This window comes from Vicugna pacos, chromosome 5 (assembly GCF_048564905.1).
Source record: "Vicugna pacos chromosome 5, VicPac4, whole genome shotgun sequence".
Taxonomy (NCBI): domain Eukaryota; kingdom Metazoa; phylum Chordata; class Mammalia; order Artiodactyla; family Camelidae; genus Vicugna; species Vicugna pacos.
Window position 1 is genome coordinate 57,204,587 of NC_132991.1, and position 21,932 is coordinate 57,226,518.

General features: G+C 32.2%; 1 protein-coding gene across 6 annotated transcripts in view; it reads left to right on the forward strand.

The window, feature by feature from the left end:
* The window catches only part of GULP1 (GULP PTB domain containing engulfment adaptor 1), a 231,510-nt gene extending 209,839 nt beyond the window's left edge, over window positions 1-21,671 (forward strand). For all 6 annotated transcript variants that reach the window (XM_072961279.1, XM_031678284.2, XM_072961282.1 and 3 more), the window contains 3 exons: window positions 9,266-9,404; window positions 13,754-13,848; window positions 19,685-21,671. In XM_072961279.1, the coding sequence (XP_072817380.1) occupies window positions 9,266-9,404; window positions 13,754-13,848; window positions 19,685-19,756 (306 nt within the window). In that variant the 3' untranslated portion in view covers window positions 19,757-21,671. The remainder of the gene's footprint in view (window positions 1-9,265; window positions 9,405-13,753; window positions 13,849-19,684) is intronic.
* Window positions 21,672-21,932: the final 261 nt, after the last annotated feature.

Sequence of the window (21,932 nt, forward strand, 5' to 3'; positions counted from 1 at the left end):
AACATGATATAGTCCACATCAAGCAACTGCTGGTCAAAGTAAAACAGAAGATTTATCGCTAATCTTTGCTTTAAAATAGTCTCTTTGAGAAGTGGGAACAAAGAGAACAAATGTAGGAATGGAATTTGGGTGTTTTTGTGGCATTAAAAATCATGTAGAAAATGAAAATAATGTAAATTACTGATAAGGGTGCTCTTATCAGTGTGTGACAAAATAGCAGAGAAAGTCAGTTATGGGAAGAATCAGAAAACTAAAAGAAACATTTTTGGTACAATTTGACTAGATAACCAAAAGATCACATGCCATCTCCCGAGTGAGAGGTCCAAAGTTAAAGCTGAGTTTCTGTTGCATAGAGCAATGGTGCAAAGAACCGGATCTTCTAATAAGAAATCTCGGTGTTAGAGATGCTGATCCTTTTACTCGATGTTAAATCATAGATTTAAAATGTGAGGCCCTGTTGAGTGGAATGTTCCAGATGAAGAACCTTTGTTCTTCATCTAAGTCGCTGTGTAGGTGCGACCGTAGATGCATTTCTCCGGTCTCTTCAGAGGCACCCTCAGGAAGGTTTGCTTTTTCTTAGATGGTTGCCTGCCAAACACTTCTGTGTTGTATACATCGATGTGAATTGGTCATCCTGATTTATTTTGAGGATGCAAACTAATTTTAGGTTCAGGCTTTTAATGAAAATCTTCAAGAATTTTAACAAATTTTTTCAAGGTATGATTGTGTAAACTTTAGTTTTGTTTGTATTTTTCCTAGTCCCACTAAGTAATCACCATTTCAGAATAGTATCTTAGTGACATATTTTATGTATTACAATGCATATCACTTTGATTTTTATTTTCTCACATTTGTCAGTTGTATACATTAAATACAGTTGTGATCTGTTGTGGCAGCTTATGAAATACTTGTTGAACATCTAAAATATTTGTTGAACATCTTACATGATCATATGATATTCTAGGCCCTCGGGTTTTAGTGGTATATGAATTTCAGCTGTGAAATTTACACAGCATGGGGAAAGGGAGGGAGATTAATAAACCCATGTGTAAATGAATAAATAAATTTAGAAATTTGGATCTTATATATGCTGTGAATAACATAAAAGAGTAGAATTGAAGAGAGAATGACTGGGAGCTTTTCTTAGAAACAATGATCTTGGAAGCCCTGTCTGAGAAAGTACCATTTAAATTGAGACCTGAATGAGAAAAAGTTATTCAATGCAAAGGGCAGAAAATAGTAGTAGCAAGGACCTTTGTGCCTAGAGCATAGTGACCAGGAGACCAAAAAAATTGGAGAGAGAATCAGAAGCTAGGTTTCATAGGCCATGTTTTTTTGGGTGTTATTTGTTTTGTTTTGTTTTGTTTCGTTTCCTTTGATTCAAGTAAGAAGTTACTTAAACAGGGGATTTGGGGATCATCTGGCTACTATATGCACCATGGCTGTAAATAAGCCAAAATGAAGTCCCTCAAACTGTCTAGGAGGATATCTTGGTAGTTTGGGAGATGGAGAAGAGTAGACTGGCCTAGGATTCTGTCAGTTGGGATGATGTATACAGCTTGATATATTTTGGATGTAGAACTTGCTGGATTGACTGATGGAGTGGATGTGGACTGTAGAATAAAAGAGGGGTCAAGATTGTCCCTGAGGGTTTTGTCCTGAGCATCTGGGTGGTGGTGCCATTTTCCAAAATAGACTTAGGGGAGGTGAATGATGAACAATCAGGATTTCACTTTTGCTCATGTTAATTCTGCCTACTGGACAGCCAACTGGAGATGTTTGGGTATACAAATTGTTGGGTATACAAATCTGGAATCCAAGAAGGAGATCTGGCCTCATGACACAGTACTTGAGTTTAAAAGTCTGCTCTTCTGTCATCATTTGGACTATGGGACTATCGTTTATTGTGTTAGTTCATGCATCCAGTATAAAGTCAGTGTGAGGTTATAGAGTAGTTCAGTTCTAGTTAAGGAAAACAAGAGACTTTTTTTGTTTTGCCCAGTATTAAAATTAAAAGACATTTCTAACTATAAAAATATGTATTGTTAGTATATATCTCAGGCCCTTTTATCACTTAAAACCAATTCTTCATATGCATAATGAATGACGGATTACTCCTATTTTTCGTTATTTTGTGTCTAAATTGACATTTTTTTTCACTTGTTCTTAGCAAGCAGAATGTTTACAGGTCTCCTAAATACCACTTGAATGATTCAATCACAGGTTCCTTTTCTGACATGAAATAACCTTTGATAGAACCCATAATACATACTGCTGTATCACACTGAAATTGTGGGAATCTTTTCATTGGTTTTAGAAATCGGGTCCATATTTTATAGTCATTTAGATACACTGAGAAATTTCCGTTACTTGACTGTGCTGTTTGCTTTCTGCTGTGCTCTAGTGGTTTGGCAATAGATTAGAGGTTGGGTTTTCCACCATTTGGTACTAATTATCTGGGGACAATCTGATTTCCATTTATTGCATTCACATGGCAGTGCTTTCTGTATTTATATCAGAAAAAAAGGGTTTATTCTGCCCTCCTAGCCTTATGAACGCCTGCAGAAAATTGTTCCATTGTAAGATGTGGGCATAGCAAGTTAAATCAAATTGTTCTCCTTGATTCTTGCGTCCGGATGCTTACATTTTATTTTTCTAGCTATAGAAGGTTTTAACCAAATCTGACTATTGCCAGGAAGTTAAATGAATAGAATTGTAGTCCTAAGATATACTGAACTTTCTATTGCTGAGTAAAATAAATGTCTCCCTTTCAATTAAACCAAGTATTACTGGATAAAATTCTACCTTTACATAATCAACTGTGTGGCCACTGATTAGACTTGATAGGACAAATTATAACCTAAAATGTGTGTTTCATCCTGGGTAAATAAAACCACCAGTTTATCTTCCTCTGGTGTTTTCTCAACTACTATTGAAGTCAAGATGGACAAGAGGAGATTGTGAAAACTCAATTACACAACAAACCAAATGTGAATCTTTAAACAAAGATAGAAATTTTAAACATGAACATTGATTCAAGAGCATGTGTTGCCCAGAAAAAAATGATGACTGGTTCACAACTTCACTTTCACCATGGTTACTTGCACAAATGATGGTTCTAAAGAAATAAACCTTGTATAATGGGAAGAAAAATATATTTCATTCCAGTTCTGGCAGTGAGTACCTAATTAAGTCACTTAATCTCTCCTTGTTCCAGTTTTCTTCTTTGGGATATGTAGGTGATGACATCCATTTATCTTGCAAGATTCTTGTAAGAATATATAGGTCTTACAGGTAAGAGACCAATATAACCGAACTTTGTAACTAGAAGTCTGAAAAAAATAGCATATCTAGTGCTATAAATTCTAAATTCTAGAAGTGGTTACTTTTAAAGCTTATATAAAAAGTGATGTTGCAAACGTGCCATTGATAGTGAACTTCAAAAGAATGAATCAACATGGCAATATGGAAGGATTTGCTAGGACATTTTGCATTGCCTTTATATTTCCCCATATTTAGTGTTTTTCATAATCTACCCAGTTTTTTATCTGGAAGAATTTCATTTAGGCATCTAGATTTAAAATATAAATTTAAATAATTTACTTTTTAAATTTAGTTCTAAGTAGAAAATTTTAAATTTCTACTATTTTAATAATTATGATAAATCATATTTTAATCTTAAAATTATTTGTTTTACATTTTGAAAGGGTCTTTGGAGGTTTGTATTGCTGAAACAATTAACAGCATTAAATAAAATTTTGGTATCATTCTAATATTTCTAGAAATATTATCACAGAAGCATTTAATCGCTAATCCAGTTTTTTTATTGTTGCTTAAATGTATTCAACATTATCTGATAGGATTCAAACCCTTTTATGACATTTCATCATTGTCATATTTAGCAAAGCTCAGGGCTGAAGTATTCACTATGGCCTAATGTACCAAGCCCCTACTTACTGAAAGAGCTATAAAACTGCAACAGCTGTGAATCTCAAATACAAGGACTCATTATAAATATGTCTTAATAACCTAACAACTTCTGCATAATTAACATGTAGTTGTTGAGCATAGAATTCCTCATTCCCCTTAGTGTAATAATTCAGAAGCTGTGCACCTTCCTAAACACCAAAGCACTTAGAATTGTGAGCATAAAAGGGTTAGTTAAACAGTAGTGCCATAAACTTCTGTAGGAAAGTCCCAAAATTTTGGTTTCTAGCCATCTGTCAAAATACCGACAGAAGGCCCATCATAAAAATATCAGACTGTTTTCGTCTGAACTATGTGTTTAATTTCTTAAAAAAATAAGTATTTCAACCAGTTAAAAATGGAAGGTTAAAAAATGACAAATTCCTGGACCCTTAAATTTAGAGACATCGCTCAAATATTTATGCAGTGCCAAAAATGCCACTGTATGTCATAGGGGCTTTATTTACATGTTCTTATTCTTATTTAATAGGCCTAATGGCCTAAATATGCTAGGCTTAGATTTCACTCTTATAAGGAATCAGATGAAACATCTAATTCCTTGACTTAAATTTTTTCTAAATTAGGAGCACAGACTCAAATGTCAGCAGAGCCCAGGCTGTGGCATAGATGTAGGAAATGGGCATGCTGCAGTGGTGAGGAATCGGAAAGCATACACCAATTTAACAGATCCAGCGAATACTAAACAACAGTTCGTTATTTTGATGCATCTTCGTGAGCCCACATTCTAGATTTTTTAACTTCTCAAACTCTCTGGACTTCAATGTATAAGCTCTTAGCTTGCAAGGAAGTGAATCAATATTTTAAAGACCTGTGTGACTCAAACAAAAAAGCCCAGGTGACCAATCTAGATTACTGATGACCCAAAGGCAACTTGTAATAGTCAGATAGTATTAGAGTCTTAAACTTTAGCTACCAAAACTCTTGATGGCTATCCCCGCTTGACCATTCTGAATGTGAAAATACCTCTTAGTTGGGGTATTCAAATACTTGATTATTTTTATATTACATACATTCTTCGTTTGTGTAAGTGTCCCTTCTTAGAGGAATTAGAATGCATATTATTAACACCATGATAAAACACCACAGCACTTTTAAGTTAGGTTATTTTGGCCTTCATTTTGTGCTGAGACACTTGGTAAAGATTTTCGGTCTATACAAGTTGTAAAACAATATAAAATATTCCCATTTATGTTATAAGCCAGGTGATACCGAGGACAACTTCCACTGGGTATCTTTTATGCTTTACTCAGGATAGACATTCTTTTTCTTTTTTTTTTTTAAGGATAGACTTTTTTTTAACATTTTTTATTGATTTATAATCATTTAACAATGTTGTGTCAAATTTAGGATAGACATTCTTACCAATTTATAGTTTAAGTTTAAAAAAAAGGCTGTAGTGTAAATTAGGCAATAAATATTCATTGATAGCTTATTACATATCAAGTACTCTAATGTAGTACAGAGTATTTTAGAAAAACAAAATTTTGTCCACAAGTTTACAGTTGTTACCTATAATTAAGTAAAAGGTGTAATTACAGAATTACACAGTGAACTATGTAGACTACAAAATGGATTTTAAATTTACATACATATGCACATACATGTATATATATCTTTACGTAGATCACTATAAAGATCAATAGAGAAAGCAATAATTACATAATTATATATACATATTAATAGTGATAAATTATAAATTCAGACCATCAGAGATTTGCTTCCTTACTGAATTCCTTCCTCAACTTAGATCTCACTTTACGCTGCCTTGTTTCCCCTCTGCTTCCTGAAATGTGTGAGGAGGTAACTCCTAATTTAAAGACTTCTTTCAAACTTGTTGGTTCTCCTAACCATAATTTTCATTACAACCTTTCACCATGAGGTTTATCAAAAGCCAGATTTGTGTTGGCTGCCTCCAAGTCCTATTAGTGCTGGAAAATCTCTGCAGTGTGACTTATAGCTGAGAAGTCTGGCTCCAGGCCAAATCTACCAGGCCCTGCGAAGCTACAAAGGCTTTTCGAGGCAAGACTCATGGGGGGAAAGCTGCCCAAGCCACCCCAGATTTAGTGCAGTGCGTGGAGGAGTTGCAGTCAGGGACTCAGCCCCCTTCACCACCCAGGCCAGCACAACTCTCGTGCATAGCTGCCTCCTCGCCCAGCTGCCTTCATTCAGAGGTCTTGTTGGAGGCCCTTGGCCAAGGCCTCTCTTAAATGCCTCACGCAGACCGTTTGGGGGGTTTTGAAGATACTTCTCCACTAACTCAGTTTTCAATATTTTCTACTCTTAGTTCTTTCCCCTTTTCCTCCCTCTGCTCTCCCCACCAGCAGCACCCCCCTCCCCCGCCCACACACACACACACACACACAAAATCAGCAGAAACCTTTTGTTCAGGGCTCCCTCAGGAGAGAGAATGTCTTACTTCTGTCCTGATACATCTGACCTTTGCCCAGTGACATTCACTGGGAAAAAATGGGACATTGATGTGGCCAGCACCTTCTTTCTGGCCTCTTGCTTACACTATCCCAGTAAGTGAATAAAGGCTCAATTATTACATATTTTTATTTTGGTTGTTTTAACTGACTGCTCTGGCCACTCAGTTCTTGACAGTAGCTTTCCGTGATGTAATGGAAATAGCTCCCAAAAGTCATCCAAAGACTAATGTGCAGACTCAGGACAGTGTACTATTTGCTTTTTATCTGATTATTTGTTATCTCTCTGATTTACTGGGATGCTTGACAACTCCCTCAGCACATCCCACAAAAGTTGTACTATTTAGAACTGACTACCTATAGAAAGGGCATGATTGGAGTCAGGGTGTTTTGAATTTTGGTTTTGCATCTTACTTTAAGGAGGAGTAAGTAACAAAGAGTCAATGTGCCTTGATTTCCCTATCTTTATTATAATAAGGACATAATATGACTAATACTGCAAAAGAATGTTTTGAGGATTTAATCTAAAATGTATGTTGTAGCCCTTTTTGAAAATTCTACAAAGTCCTAACTTTTGACTAGACTTTATTCCTACTTCAGTGACTTTTTTTTGTTGTTGCTTTCCTTCCTCCCCACCCTCATTACATAGAGGCTCTCTTAGAAAGAAATCTTCAACCATTTGTCGTTTTCCTCTCCAGTGTCTTCCTCACAAGTCATATTGAATGCAATATTTTATTTAAATATGTAAAAATGCAATATTTCAGTGAAAAATCAAATTAAACAATCTAGAATGAAAGACTTGCAATAGGGAAATCTACTCAAACAATTTAACTTTAGTAAAGTTATTTTGGAATGACATCATTTTCACAAAATATCCCTTTATAAATAAATTCATATATACTTTTTTCTTTTTTCTTCTGTGTCTTCTTTCTTCTCCTTAGTATATTTCTCTGTTGTTCCTTTACAGCTGCGGCACAAAATGTCTGATCATGAGCAACACGGGTTTCAGAGATGCTCACCCTCTTTCTGGCGTAATACTGATGATTCATCTCCCTGTCTAAATATTTCTTCCATTACTGTCACTCCTGTCAACTCGCCTGATTCCAGACTGTCACTGGGACTATTAATACCACCACCTTCTAAATGTGGCCTTCCCAAGCCAGTCAGTGAGAGCAGCATCCCAAGACCTCATGTAATTCACTAAACAGAAAATTCTCTTTATTTTCCCACTTATTTTTTTAATTCCTCCAAAATATGCCATTTATATAGTAATGAAAAAATTCAGGTATGTCTTGAATCGATGTGATGCAATCTGGGACCTTTGTGTGCCACTTTTGCATCCTTTGGTCATCAGTATCAGAGAGCTTCTAGTAGAGAGGGTGGTACAAATCAACAAAAAGATGAAATAGGATAAGTACTTCCAGGGATTCATCAGATATGGCAGTTGGGAAATTAAGTCATTAGTGATATTGGCAAAAGCTGTCAGTAGAGTTCAGCAAAAAGAGCAAAGTCTAGAATGATATGAGTTGAGGACTGGATGAAGTAAAAGGCAAAAAATGTAGTACTTCCTTGGAGAAGCTCAGCTTTGAAGGGAAGAGAAAGGGAGATGAGAGACTAGAGAAGTAACGAGGCACCGAGTAAAGGCCTTTTTGGTTGGTTGGTTTTGTTTTTAAGAACTTTCAATATTTGGATATCTTTAGAGAAAGAAGAGAGGGATGGAAGCCGGATGAAACAGAAGGATAGGATGATTAGAACAATATTCCTGAGTAGGAGGAAAGAGCTGAGGGATAAATTTGGCTCTGAGTCTTTGGGATGGTACTTAGGACTGATACAGTAAACCGTTAAATTGTTAAAGAAGGGGAGATGACAGCAATCTTTCTGCATGAAAAAAATATACTAATAGTCATGTTAGGTGAATAGCAAATCCATCACTCATTACACATAATCAGCTTTGTTTTCTTCATTACCTGCATCATCTGTGAAGCCGAAAAATGAAAGTATTCTAAAAATACAAATTTTAATATGAACCGCTAAGCAATTCCAAACAATGTCCATGTTCTTATAGGATAGGTAAATTTTTCCTCAGTATTTCTCTCCAAGATGGGAATTCTCTTTCTTTAATAAATGATATATAATACATATGTATATTTTTTCCTGTATGACAATCAAAATAATGATTTTCTCATTCTTATGTTACGTCCTAGTCCAGATTGGCCCAAAGAAACTTAATGATTTTCGTGGTATATTTTAATGATTATAATTTATTTCACAAAGTAGCTGTTTATTGTCGAAAACTTGATGAAATCTTATTCCAAGAATAAAAGGCACTGCAATGAATATGATAGTTGACTGCCATTATAGTTATAAACAAATTGAAATAGACTCCCTAATTTTTTTTAAATTGTTATCAATTGCTTTTGAATGGTTATATTTAAGAAGATGCATCACTTATGTTCAGTTATTTCTGTCTAAAACATATAATCTTATGCAAAATACGTTACTAAAATCATGTTTTTACATAATTTCTAACATGTTTTCAATACTCTAATACAAATGCCAGTTATTTCTACATATGCAAAAAATCCAATATATCTTTTGTATCCACCTAGAATAGTATTGTCACCATTTTTGCCATCACAGAAATTTTCTTGCCAGTGAGCATTTGGCACATAAGTGGTCCAATCATATGAAATTGGCAATATTTAACTATTTTTGATCTACAGAATGGCAAGTTCATATGACTCAACTGCATTTGTTGTTGTGTTTATATATGTTCTATATGTATATGATATACTTAGCTTTATAATCTGTCTACATGGAATACTGCCCTAATTTTATTATCTTCTTTGCAGGCAGGCAGTGTGACACCTAAGTCGCCATCCACTGACATCTTTGACATGATTCCATTTTCTCCAATATCACACCAGTCTTCAATACCTACTCGCAACGGCACTCAGCCACCTCCAGTACCTAGTAGATCTACCGAGATTAGTAAGCTTTCTATATAAATCAATATTCTTCGCTATGTTTGTGTACATTTTAAATATTTAATTAACACTTTACAGGAAATTATCATAACAAGCTTGCTGAACATTTTAATCACCAAAGTATTATGTTTATATATATGTGCCAAATTCAGTTAATTACATTTTACTTTATAATTCAGAATATGCTGCTAAAGACATCACTATTTGCATTTGAAACTATTTTATGAAGAATGATATTTTGGTCTAGGGTTATTTATATTATAATATAAAATAATTATATTTTATTGTATTTGGAGTTATATTTTAATGTACTTATTTAATGATTAAGAACAGTTCTGGTGGTAATTATTTTAATCCTTTCTGATACGTTTATAGAGCTCAGTTTAAATTTTTTTATCGTAGAGTTTATGCACAGTCTTAGTTAAAGAAATGTATAAGTATATGAATTCCATGATTCATTTATTTATTAACTCTACATAAGATTTCTTTCTCTGATATCTAAAAAGCTATAAATGCATTGCTTTTCTGATTTACTTTTTATATATCTGAAAGGAATTTAAAAGTCTCTTAATGATAAATTAGAAAATATCTAACAGATGGGTATTATCGGTGTCTTGACTGTGTTTTGCTCTATGCCCTGTAACACAGTGTGAAAGCATAGCTTCCAATGGCCATGATCAGTCATCAAGTCCCAAGGGACACCGAAGAAAAGAGGGTTTCACATATTAAAACTTACTGAATCCTCTCTGGTTCACATTTAAGACATTTTCAATATAACTCTGAAGTTTTAGCTTAAGGCTGTAAACCATGTCAGGGCCTATATTTTGTTTCCCCTATGGAACTTAACAAAGTGCATTGCCCATTTTAGGTATTCAATAAATTCCAGAAGACTAATTTGTAAGTACAAAGTAATAACATTAGGGACTTTAAAAATCAGTGTACAAAAATATTTCAGTACTTCACATAAGTTGAAATATAGTATATTTAAATTCCTCTGAATATATTTCCTGTCAGTGCAAAATATTTTTTCAAGGTGATATCCATAAGATACATACATATAAATATAAATACATAGTGCATTTTTAGAAAATATTGCCAATGTCCTGATCTCATAATGGTGTATTTTTTTGTCCTTATGAGTGTTCCACATCTTTACTTTCCCACTGTTTTTTACTTCTTTGGACTTCATCACAGATTTAGTCATTCATTTATTTAATTTAATGGGCACTTGTTTAGCATATACACTAGACTTGGGTTCCATGCTAGAACTTGAAATATAAATTAGCAATGTATCCACAATGGAGGATCTTAAATAAATATATAATAATAAATGTAATATAAATAATGAATATAAATTGAGAAGAGTGAATAGATTTTAAGATATTTAGAAGAAATAATCCATCAGGATGCTAAGTGAGAGTTCAAAATCCATCATCATTCAGGATTTTAGACCAAATGTTGTTAACAGGAAAACTAGAGTTAGAGAGGGGGGAAACTGATGAGTTCTCGTTTAGACACTGGTGAGTTTGAAATGCCTTTGGAAAATCTAGGCAGAGATGGTCAAATGGTTTTAAAGGATTTATTAAGGAGAAACTGAATTAACATTTTCCTTTATTTTTAATGTTTACTGTCCTGAATACCAAGGTTTAGTAAATACAGTGATATATCAATAGATAGAAAGATTAGATAGATAGATAAATAGATAGATAGATAGATAGATAGACATAGATAGACATAGATAGAAATGGAGTTCTTTTTTTTTTCAGATTCACCAATTTTTATTTTTATTTTTTTTATTTTTTAACACTTTTTATTGAGTTATAATCATTTTACAATGTTGTGTCAAATTCCAGTGTTCAGCACAATTTTTCAGTCATTCATGGACATATACACACTCATTGCCACATTTTTTTCTCTGTGATTTATCATAACATTTTGTGTATATTTCCCTGTGCTATACAGTGTAATCTTGTTTATCTATTCTACAATTTTGAAATCCCAGTCTATCCCTTCCCACCCTCCACCCCCCTGGTAACCACAAGTCTGTATTCTCTGTCCAGAAATGGAGTTCTGATTACCACTGTATCATATCTATTATCTATCAATCATCTTTTTGTCTATCTATCATAATAATTAAGGACAGATGGTTCGCCTCAATTTTAATTGTAAAATTGTCTAAAACTCTAATCCAGTGGGGTTTTTAGTAATAACACTTTTTCCTTATTAAATGAAATCTTAAATGTATTCATTCATTTATTTTTCTTGTATTCTAAATACATAAAAGCAACCACCTACAAGATTGTTCCTTAGTTTCTCTCCTTATTTCCTGAGAACCCTAGGAGTTCTTCAGAACATATTTTTGATTTTTGAATATGTATCAGACTTCAAATAATTTAATACTATATTTCCTGATTCACTATAAATTAATGAGGGAAGGGACTTGACTATAAAGCCCTTTCCTCAGTGCTCTAATCCACAGCCTAGAAAAATATATAGCACATAATATATGTTCAATAAGTATTTAGTGGGTAAAGGAAAGAATGACTAAGTGAAGTGTTGCTTATTTTTTATTCTTTCACTCTTACATTAGATTAAACAATTTTCATGCTATTAATCACATAGTGAATCTTTTTTCATTGGAAATTGAGCATATATGGTTTTTTGTTATGAATTTTAAATCCATCTGAGCTGACCAGAATATGCCAGAGAGCTCTGTAATGTTAATTTGCTTGGTACTGATATCTTTAATATGTAAAGTGGTAATTTCTTAACTTGTGGGGGAGTTATGGGCCCTTCAGATTATGATAAAAGTTAAACTTCTTCACAGAAAAACACAAGATACCCACTCATAAAAAATTTTGCCTTGCATTTCAGGAATGTTAAGGATCCCTTTAAGCCCATCTAAATCAAATCCCTGGTGATTTTGAATCCTAACTGTAGAAAATCTGTGTGATGAAAATCTCTGTTTTTGCTGATCAGATCCACTTCTTTACTAATTCATTTCTTTTAACAAATATCTACCACGTGTAAAAGCATTGTCTGATGTGTTTGTGGTGTCGTGGTACCTAGGATACTCTTCCAAAGAAAAGTTCCTCTGTTCTCTAAGTTCTGGTTTATTGCCTACAGTAAACATCAGACAGAAGAAAATAAACAGTAACAACAAAAATAATACCCATTAGTTCTATGTAAGGTGATAATAGATTCCCACTCGTCTAGGACAGTCCTGGCTTATGCATTTTGTCCTAGTGAAACTGTTGGTAGCACTCCTTTCATTCTTAAAAGTGTCTTTGTTTGGATGTTAAATTATTTATATAATACTTAACAGCACCAGAAACTTCTAAGAATTTTACATTTATTAACTAATTTAATACATGTATCTTAAAAAAAGTTAAAGCTAGGGAAGCAAGAGTCTTTAATAATGAGAGTCTCAGAGTGATTTAGAGGATGTGGTAGAACTCAAGTAGCATAAATATTATCTCTTACATAGCACTGAATTTAGAGAATATAGCTTCATGAAAAATGAAAGCCTTAATACAGTATAAATTCTCATGCTCATATATAATTTAGTTTTTCGTCAATTAAGGCTGCATTTGAAATGATTCAGAGGAAAGAAATTTCTTAATTTTAAAATAAGTTTTCAATCATATACTAGGCCATAGTCTAGTCAGTTACAAACATCAATTTTAACTTTGATCCTTCTTTAGTGATTAAAAAACAATGCATACTTTAAAATATATGCCCAGAGAGCTCTTTGATCCTCCAACTGCTATTTTTTTAAAAGAAATTTGTTTCTGGGATACGAGGCATTTGTAAAGAACCTGTCTCATTGTGGTTATCTAGGAAGTGATGTGATTTCATACTACATGAGATGATGGACAAGGTAAGATTAAAGTACAGGAACTGTGAATAAGACTACTTCCAAATCTACTCAGTGCTTCGTATTGCTTCACTGTTGTTTTGCCGAGTCATCAATAAATGGAATAGGGAAGTCTCAGTGAGTAAAACATTAATGTTAGTACATTCAAATTGCTTCAATGAAATGTAGGTATTGTAATATATTAAGTATCAAATATTTGGTGAATTTGATATTAGGTAGTCTTTAAAGACACAGAAACATCTCTGAATAATAATTCTTTGTAACCGGCTTTTACATCATCATAAAATGGATTTTTCTTCCTTGTTGATGTTTAACTAATTAGTCTAAGCTCACAAAAGCCCAGGATAAAGTGTACATGTGAATAGGGACTCATTTGGTCGTACAAGAATTTCTTTATATAATCCTGCCTTTGAAATCTATCTCACCCCAACTCACTCCTTGTCATTTCATTTACAAAATTATTTTCTTCCTTTTAGAACGGGACCTGTTTGGAGCAGAACCATTTGACCCATTTAACTGTGGAGCAGGGGATTTCCCTCCAGACATTCAATCAAAATTAGATGAGATGCAGGTGACTATTTTAACAGATTGGCCCATAATTTTTTTTCTGTGAGACTAAGAGAATGTTGTATACTAAAACTACCCTTTCCTTGAATTATTATCACTAGAAAAACTTACTTAAAATAATTACTGTAAAATAATAATATACATTTAGTTTTAAAAAACTCAGACAGATGCTAAGGATAAGGGGATAAGTTTTTGTTGTGTTTTGTTCTTAGGGGTGCAATTTATAATGGTAATAAAATGGGGTTTTTTTATACAAAATTACATGAATTCTAATGGTTCATTATTTCAAAATCCAAAAAATCAAAAGGTCATTGCACTAGATTTATAAGATTTGATCTCAGTCTCAACAATTATGAATTTCAAAATTGTGAATGGGTGGATGAAGGAAAATCTTTGTAAGAATTAAATCAGTCTCTCTTAAAAAGAAGCATTGTAAACAAGGTCAGCTGTATGGTGATGACTGGAAACTAAATTTTTGGTGGTGAGCACACTGAAGTGCATACAGAAGCTGAAATATAATGTACACATGAAATTTATGTAATGTTATAAACCAATGTTACCTCAATTAATTAAAGAATAAATAGCTGAGAGCTAAAACAGAGAGTTCCAAAGGAAGGGGAGGGTGTTAAAAAAAGAAAGGAAACATTGTAATTGTGTTCATAACTTCTAGACTCTAATGTAGAAAGCAGACACCCAATGACAGCTTCTTTAGGAATGTAGTCCAATTGGGTTTTCATTACTTTCCTCCCTTTTATTTTTCAATTCTGAATTGTTCTGGGAGTTTGAAGACATTGGTCTTAAAAACTTTGTACAGTGGGCCATGATTAATAAGTAGTCTTATACGTACTATAATAAAGTCTTCTCTTTTTATTTCCTTTTACATTTTGATGATGCTATTATATTCTATTTTTTTAATCAAAAAGTTTATGAACTCTGTAGAATTCAGGCAGAGAACAATTATATGAAGCTGATTGAGAAGATGTGAAAAGGAGTGATTTTTATTTATTAGGCCTGAGTTAATACAGTCACTCTCCATGCTTCATTTCCTGGGAAAAATTTAATGGGTAGAATATGATCTTCTAACGCTGATAAAATACTACTTCCTAGAAAGATAATAAATATCCTTTGACTTATTTTGTACTGCAGGTACGAAGCAATCTTCTTTTCTAGGTATTATGTGAATTTTCTTATTGTTCTAGATATAATAATGCCCATATTTTAAAAGTTGTATTGTTTAACATGCCTTGAGGTTTTCAGAGATTATGTTAAAACACTTCTCAAGTTGAGTGATTTAGAATTCCCTTTTACATGAAAAATTATTTTAAATCTTTAATATTGACTTAGACTGTTATTATAACATATCTTAAATATTCACAAAAAACTTATAAACAACTTACCTTTATAGCTCTTTTACAACTATTAATTCAAAACTTATAAGTTAAATAAAGGAAAATTACAACACCTAATACAATTGAAATGAACTTAAATATAAAAGCATGGATCATTTTACTTAGCTGAAATTAAAACCATCAACATCAAACTTCTGTTAATTTCAGCATGTGTCCTGTTTGATGACACACTTTCCCCACCTCATTTCTATAGTTCAAGTACTATAAGACTTTTCACTCAAATAGTGGATGATTATTTACTGAGAATGCTTTGTTTATTTCAGATGAAATCAAGTTATTTCTTTTTTCATTAGTTTTACCAATTATGCTTGTACTACTTGGGACTAATACTTTTATAGGGACAAGCACAAACATGGGCACTGATGTGGTAGTATTTGTTCTCAAAGTATATGCAAACCACAAAGATTTTCTATGAATGGTTTTAAGATTTTCACAAAACAAATATTTTTTATAGATTTTTGAAGATAAGCCTACATCTCCAGAATTTTGTAGGAACCCAGTTTGAGAAACACTGTATTGAAGTGATTTAATGATATGTTAGTCAAATAATGTTACACTGTGGTATTTTTGCTTTGGTTTTTGTTTTGTCATTTCTGATATATTCTTAATGTCTTTTTTTATTCTTTTCTGCTTTCATGGTGGGTAGCGCCAGAGATGGTTGGTATATTATTTTCATAATAATTTTAAACAACTTATAATTCCTTAAAGCTAAACCTTAATTAATATTTGCATGTTTTATTTAGTAAATATTCAGATAGAAGTTTCATATCGATATGTCTGATTATTACTTGTGTTTAAAGAGGTTTTATAGCCCATATTTTGAAGTTGTTTTTTCAATGACTTAGTCACTATTGCATTGTCCACCTCATTGCTTGTCCATTTCTTTTAGTCCACTATTTGCTTACAAGATCACTTCAACTAAAGTTAAACAGTATTTTATTTAAAGTCCATGATGACTTTTGTTATTAATTGAAAACACATATTTAGCTACTATTTTTTTCTTTGCATAGAAGGTAAAAACTTAATACAGTATATGGGTTGTATAAACCATATTGTGTTAATAAACCTAGTGAGATTTTTGGTTTTCCTCTTTTATTTCAGAAGAAATCATAGAAATATCTCATGAACGTAAGAACTTAAGCAGAAATGTTAAGCTGTATTTTTTATGGATTGTTAGGAAATTAGATATTTATTGGAAATCAATTATGTCATTATGCGATTTGACATAATTTTAACTTCCTGGTAAATGTCACCAACAGGCAAATCAGTGTAATAGTATTGATAGTCTTGAAGCATACCTTGTATGTTATAATAATTTAATACATTTTTAAAAAGCAAGTCAATGCAGGGTGAAAGAATTTTGCATTAAATGCTGTTAAATCTAAGAATTTTGCATTAAATGCTGTTAAGTCTATTGGCTAATCATTTAGGAGAAGCTGAAATGTACAACAAATACCCAAATAAATTTTAGAGGCATTGAGCAGTTTAAAATGTTTGAAATACAATTAAGTATTTATGAGACTTTTGAATGGGAGAGAAATTTTTATAAGGGAAAGAAAAATATGTACATAGAGTCTTCTATAGAAGAACTTCTATAGTTCTTTCTAATTTTCTCTTAAAAAATATATAAGCACATCACATACACATAATTAAAGTAGACAAATGATTAAGAAACTAAATAATCAACAGATTAAAAAGCAGTAGTTCACAAAAGAAGACCACAAGTGGCTCCATGCTTGTAGGCATGTGAAGTCTAATCACGGAAAACATACAAATTAATACAAATAAATGCTGTTTCAGTCCGGCAAATTAAACATTTTATTTTTCACTAACATCAGTGCAAGTCAAAGTGTGGTGCAGTAAGCACTGAAAATCATTCCTGGGCCCGAGTCAGTTCATAGAATCCTTTTGGAGAGTAATTTGTTACTAATCCTTGTATTTCTATTTGATATCAGAAACTTTAATATGAGTATGGAAAAATCTGTATGGATAAAAACATCCAGTCAACCTTATTCATAATCATAAAATACAGGAAACAAATCATATTAAAATTAATAGAACATTATAAAATTATTAAATTAGTTTTATGGGGACTCAATAAAGCTTTTTCTGCTAAGACTAAAAAAAGAATCTAGACATTTATATATAATATATGTAATACATTACATAAATAAGTTATATATAGTATATAGTTATATTATTATTAAAATTGTTTTTAAATTTATAAGTTGAAAAAATTGAGACTCAAAGGACATACTAATTTATTGTTGCAAGAGTGGTTTTTCCTTCATTTAATATGCTTTTCTCCCAATTTCAAAATAAGAAAATCCAATTGGGCAAAATATTTTATATAAAAAGTATATTATGAATAATATATTAATAGTAATATATCATTCTTTTGTTAATATTAGTTCATGATAATTTTCATCACTCAATAAATTATAACTTTATTTTCATTCAGAGGTTTAAAATTCAAGAGGATATGGAAACCTTGGAAGGATTCAGAATCCATTAAATCATGACTTACTAAATGAGACCTGGAAGGAAAAGTCAGCAAATGTGTGGAAAATTTTATTTTAGGAGGAAAGAAAACCAAGGAGCTGTATAACAATGTGTATATCAATAGGGATAAGAAAGTTACTCTAAGGGGACTCCAAAAGTATCCTGATAAAATCACTATTGAGGTACTCTTGTAAGTGGTATACGTACATTTTATGTTGTTATTGAAATAATGATCGACCCCTATTTTACTCTGATTACTGTTCTGCCTTTCATATACTGATAAAACATTGCTAAATTAGTATTTCCAGGGTAATTGTAGTGATAGTGGTTTATTTTTCAGAATGAAGTGATAAAATTTTAAAAAACAATGGTATCGAGGGAGGTTATAGCTCAGTGGTAGAGCCCATGCTTAGCATGCAGGAAGTGGTCTTCAGTCCCCAGTACCTCCATTCAAATAAATAAATAAATAAACCTAGTCACTGCCCCCTTTAAAAAAAAATGGTATTAAACCTTTCCAAAGGTATACATCCAAATTATCTACTTATCTATGTCTCCTATACCAGGAGATGACATAGTACATAGATCTTCAAATATCTAAATAAAATAATTTTAGAAACAATTCATTTATAATGTTTTCAGTTTGAAGTACTGACTTTTCTAAGTGGCAGCTGTTTAAAAAGTATGCATACATATTACAAAATATTTCTTCTTGTGATAAGAATAGGCTTTTAAAAAGTGGTAAGTACTCTGTCTTTAACTTAACTGAGTATAATTTGTATTCCAAATACAGGGAAGTAGTTTCGAAAAACCCTCAGTGATGGCATTGCTGTGTGATCTTTGTGCTGTAGACATAATGAAAAATGTTCTCTGAACATTAATAGTGAAAAAGGTGTGGCTTGCATTTTGTAATGATTTTCTTCCTGTATGTGATACTGTTTACATCAGATTTATAATTAGTACATTAAATACCAGTTCTAAATGAAAAATAATCTGAAGAAATACAAATTGCTATGCAACTGGCTAACACACGTAGATATGGTCTATAAGTAAAACACACAAAGCAGAAGAGGATATAAGCTTTCTCTTTGAGAGATATTTTCTTTCCCTCCAGAATAGACTGTTGTCTACATTTCATGTGATGAACAGTGGGGTGGGGATGGGGGAGGTGATAAGACCAGAGATGGCAGAAAAGAAGAGAGGTTTGAGTAGAGAAGGACAGACTCCTTTGCCACTAACTTTTAACTCAACATCTTCAGGGAGGGGGAAAAAAAAACTTTCATGGAAATTATATACTTGCCCTCAATAAATCAAAGGCAATTTAACCTCCAGAAACATCTAAGACATGCTAGAGGTGAGTGGAATTCAAAGCAATAATTTGCAACTACAAGCAGCTGCAAGACCGGAAGAGGCAGTTTTCTGTGTGGCCAAATGGTCTGCAATTCTGTGCTCCACACAGGACACGGCATTACATTGAGGGAAAATATTTTAGCAGGCTCCAAACAGTAGTAACCAGGTGGAAAAGGTGAAAACTATCAGGCTGTCATCAACTTGAGATCGCACTATCTTACTTATATTTAAGTGAATATTGACCTTTAAAGCCGAGGGATCTAAGCGACCATAGAATGACATAATAAGTAGACTTGTCTGAAAAGAAACATTTCAGTCTTAAATATTTAATTCCACGTATTTCTGTTTTCTTCTGTCTCTTATGCTAACCTCATGCACATTTAAAACATTTAAAATGCTAATGGGTGTAAAAGGACTTTTTAAAAAGAACTCGGCAGGCCTATATTTGACATAGACTTGTACTTCTTAGTCGATGAAAGCATAAAGATTTCAACTTCTGTTCATAGTCTCTTTCTTCAACAGATTTACTTATTTTTTTGCTATGAACATTTCCTATTTTAATGATTTGACTTTGTTTTACAGGAGGGGTTCAAAATGGGACTAACTCTTGAAGGCACAGTGTTTTGTCTCGACCCGTTAGACAGCAGGTGCTGATGTCAAGAACAAGAGGTCCTGATTCTGTTTAATTTCTTTTATATACATATATATCACGCATTACTTATGACAGGTATTATACATGTGCCAATATATTTTTGAACATCTTAAGTTTTTGAAAATCATATCAGTAAAATTTCCTCATACAATTCACTGTCGACCTATATAACATTTTGTTATAAAAACAACTCACTGTAAAGTAAATCATACTTTTCTGTTCCTTTCTGTTTCTGTTGTAGAAGAATTTATCATTGAAAGAAAAATTATCCAAATATCTGCCTGTGTCTGAGGTCTAAATAATTGGCTTCTTTAAATTTATGTTCATTCTCCAGGCTGCTAGTTTATTGATGATTTCCCAGAAGCCATACCTTAATGATACCTTCCAAAGTCCTAAAGAGATATACCAATTCCAAATTAAATATGTTCTATATTCCATCCAATAAACGTGTTACCATTCATTAGACAGATGTCATTTTATGTATGAAGTATTGTTCATATTAGTGGGAAAATGTAAACTTTGAATGTAACACCACCAGGTCATTTTTAGCAGGTAAATTAACAAAAGTATAAATTCCAATGAGAAATAAACCAAATGTATTTAGAGTATTTATTAGTAAATGCAAGGTAAGAATGTTAGTTATTATTATCAATTATACTCTAAATATTTTATTTATTTCATAAGTAAAGATTGTGGAAAAAATTGAAAATTTGCTATTTACAAAACACTTAAAATTTAATTTCTAGTGAGATAAGTTAAATTACTAAACATCTAAACATCACCTAATCTGATGTTTCCTTAAAAACATTTGTAATATATGCTGTCTATAGTTGCAGTATCTATTACCCATTTTTACTTTACCAAATATATTTTTTCTCACTGAATAAGACTATCCTTCTTATATTTTCTCCTTTGATAAAATATTTTCTCACCAAAGCTTATTTTGTGATGGCACATTAGTTTTGATACTTTAAAAAAAATCTATGGCACCTGTTCTTTATGAATCATCAATATTATGTAGCAAATTTAATTTTATTCATTGTGTTAAAATCAGAATCATTTTTCACGAAGATCAAATCGCTGCTCAGTCTTGTCTTTAACATGAATAATAACGTTTTCTTGCACCTGCTTCTTGTTGTGCTGATGAACTCTGACTTTTAAAAATGTTTGTTTCCCACACTTTTGCCCATTGCTTAACAGACTCAAATCTGTACTCAGCACAGCAAAAATGTATGGTCAGATTTATAATTTGGTTTATCATATTATAGGAAAAATAAGTTAAATTAATGAAAATGTGAGCTTAGATGGAGGGTAGATCTCAAACATTTTTCTTTTCTTTTAGTCATGAGAATTTTCTTCAAGTGCTAAAGATACATTTTCACTAGGAAAAGAAATCAAATATGGTTATGCAATATTATATTTGTATGTATCTCCAGAATATTCTATGGTATATATAAGCCTTCTTGTTTGTTCTCTGTTACCTGCTAAGTTGTACCTTAATTAGAGGGTAGTATATGTTTCATAAAGAAGAGTCTTTATAATTTTGTTGGTCATATAGTATTTTGGAATTTGTATAATGAGGATGTTTAGAAGCCATATCTATGGCTTTTTTTAACAGATAGAATTTGTATTTTTATTGTACTTTAAAAGCTTTATGTAATAGGTATATATTTAGTGGCAATTTATTATCAATGGTAACACAATAGAGTACTAAGATGGTATTTGCACATTTAAGATATATTACTTTACCAATTTTTAATGGTAATCAATTCTGCTACTGGCATGATTAAATAGTGCATAATTGGTCGTTAATTAAGAACATTTATTTCACCGATGCATTTTTATGAAGATCCAGTTGAAAATTGTATTTCTATGTAAATTCAATGATATGTTTGATTTTGCTGAGAATAAATGACTTTAAATAACTAAATTGTATAATTTACTTATTAAATAACCTCTAATTTAGACTCATTCTGAAGCTAATTTCATGTCAGATATTCCTGGTCATCAATTGGAGCCAAAAGAATGACAGAAAAAGAAAGAAGCAGGAAACGGCTCTACCTTTAACTGCATTTCTTACAGCCCACACACATTTTAGCTTTATGATCGAGCATCGTTCGATTGTGAATATAATGGACTTGGTCCTGCTGGTGAGAGAGGTCATAATTTGATTCCTTT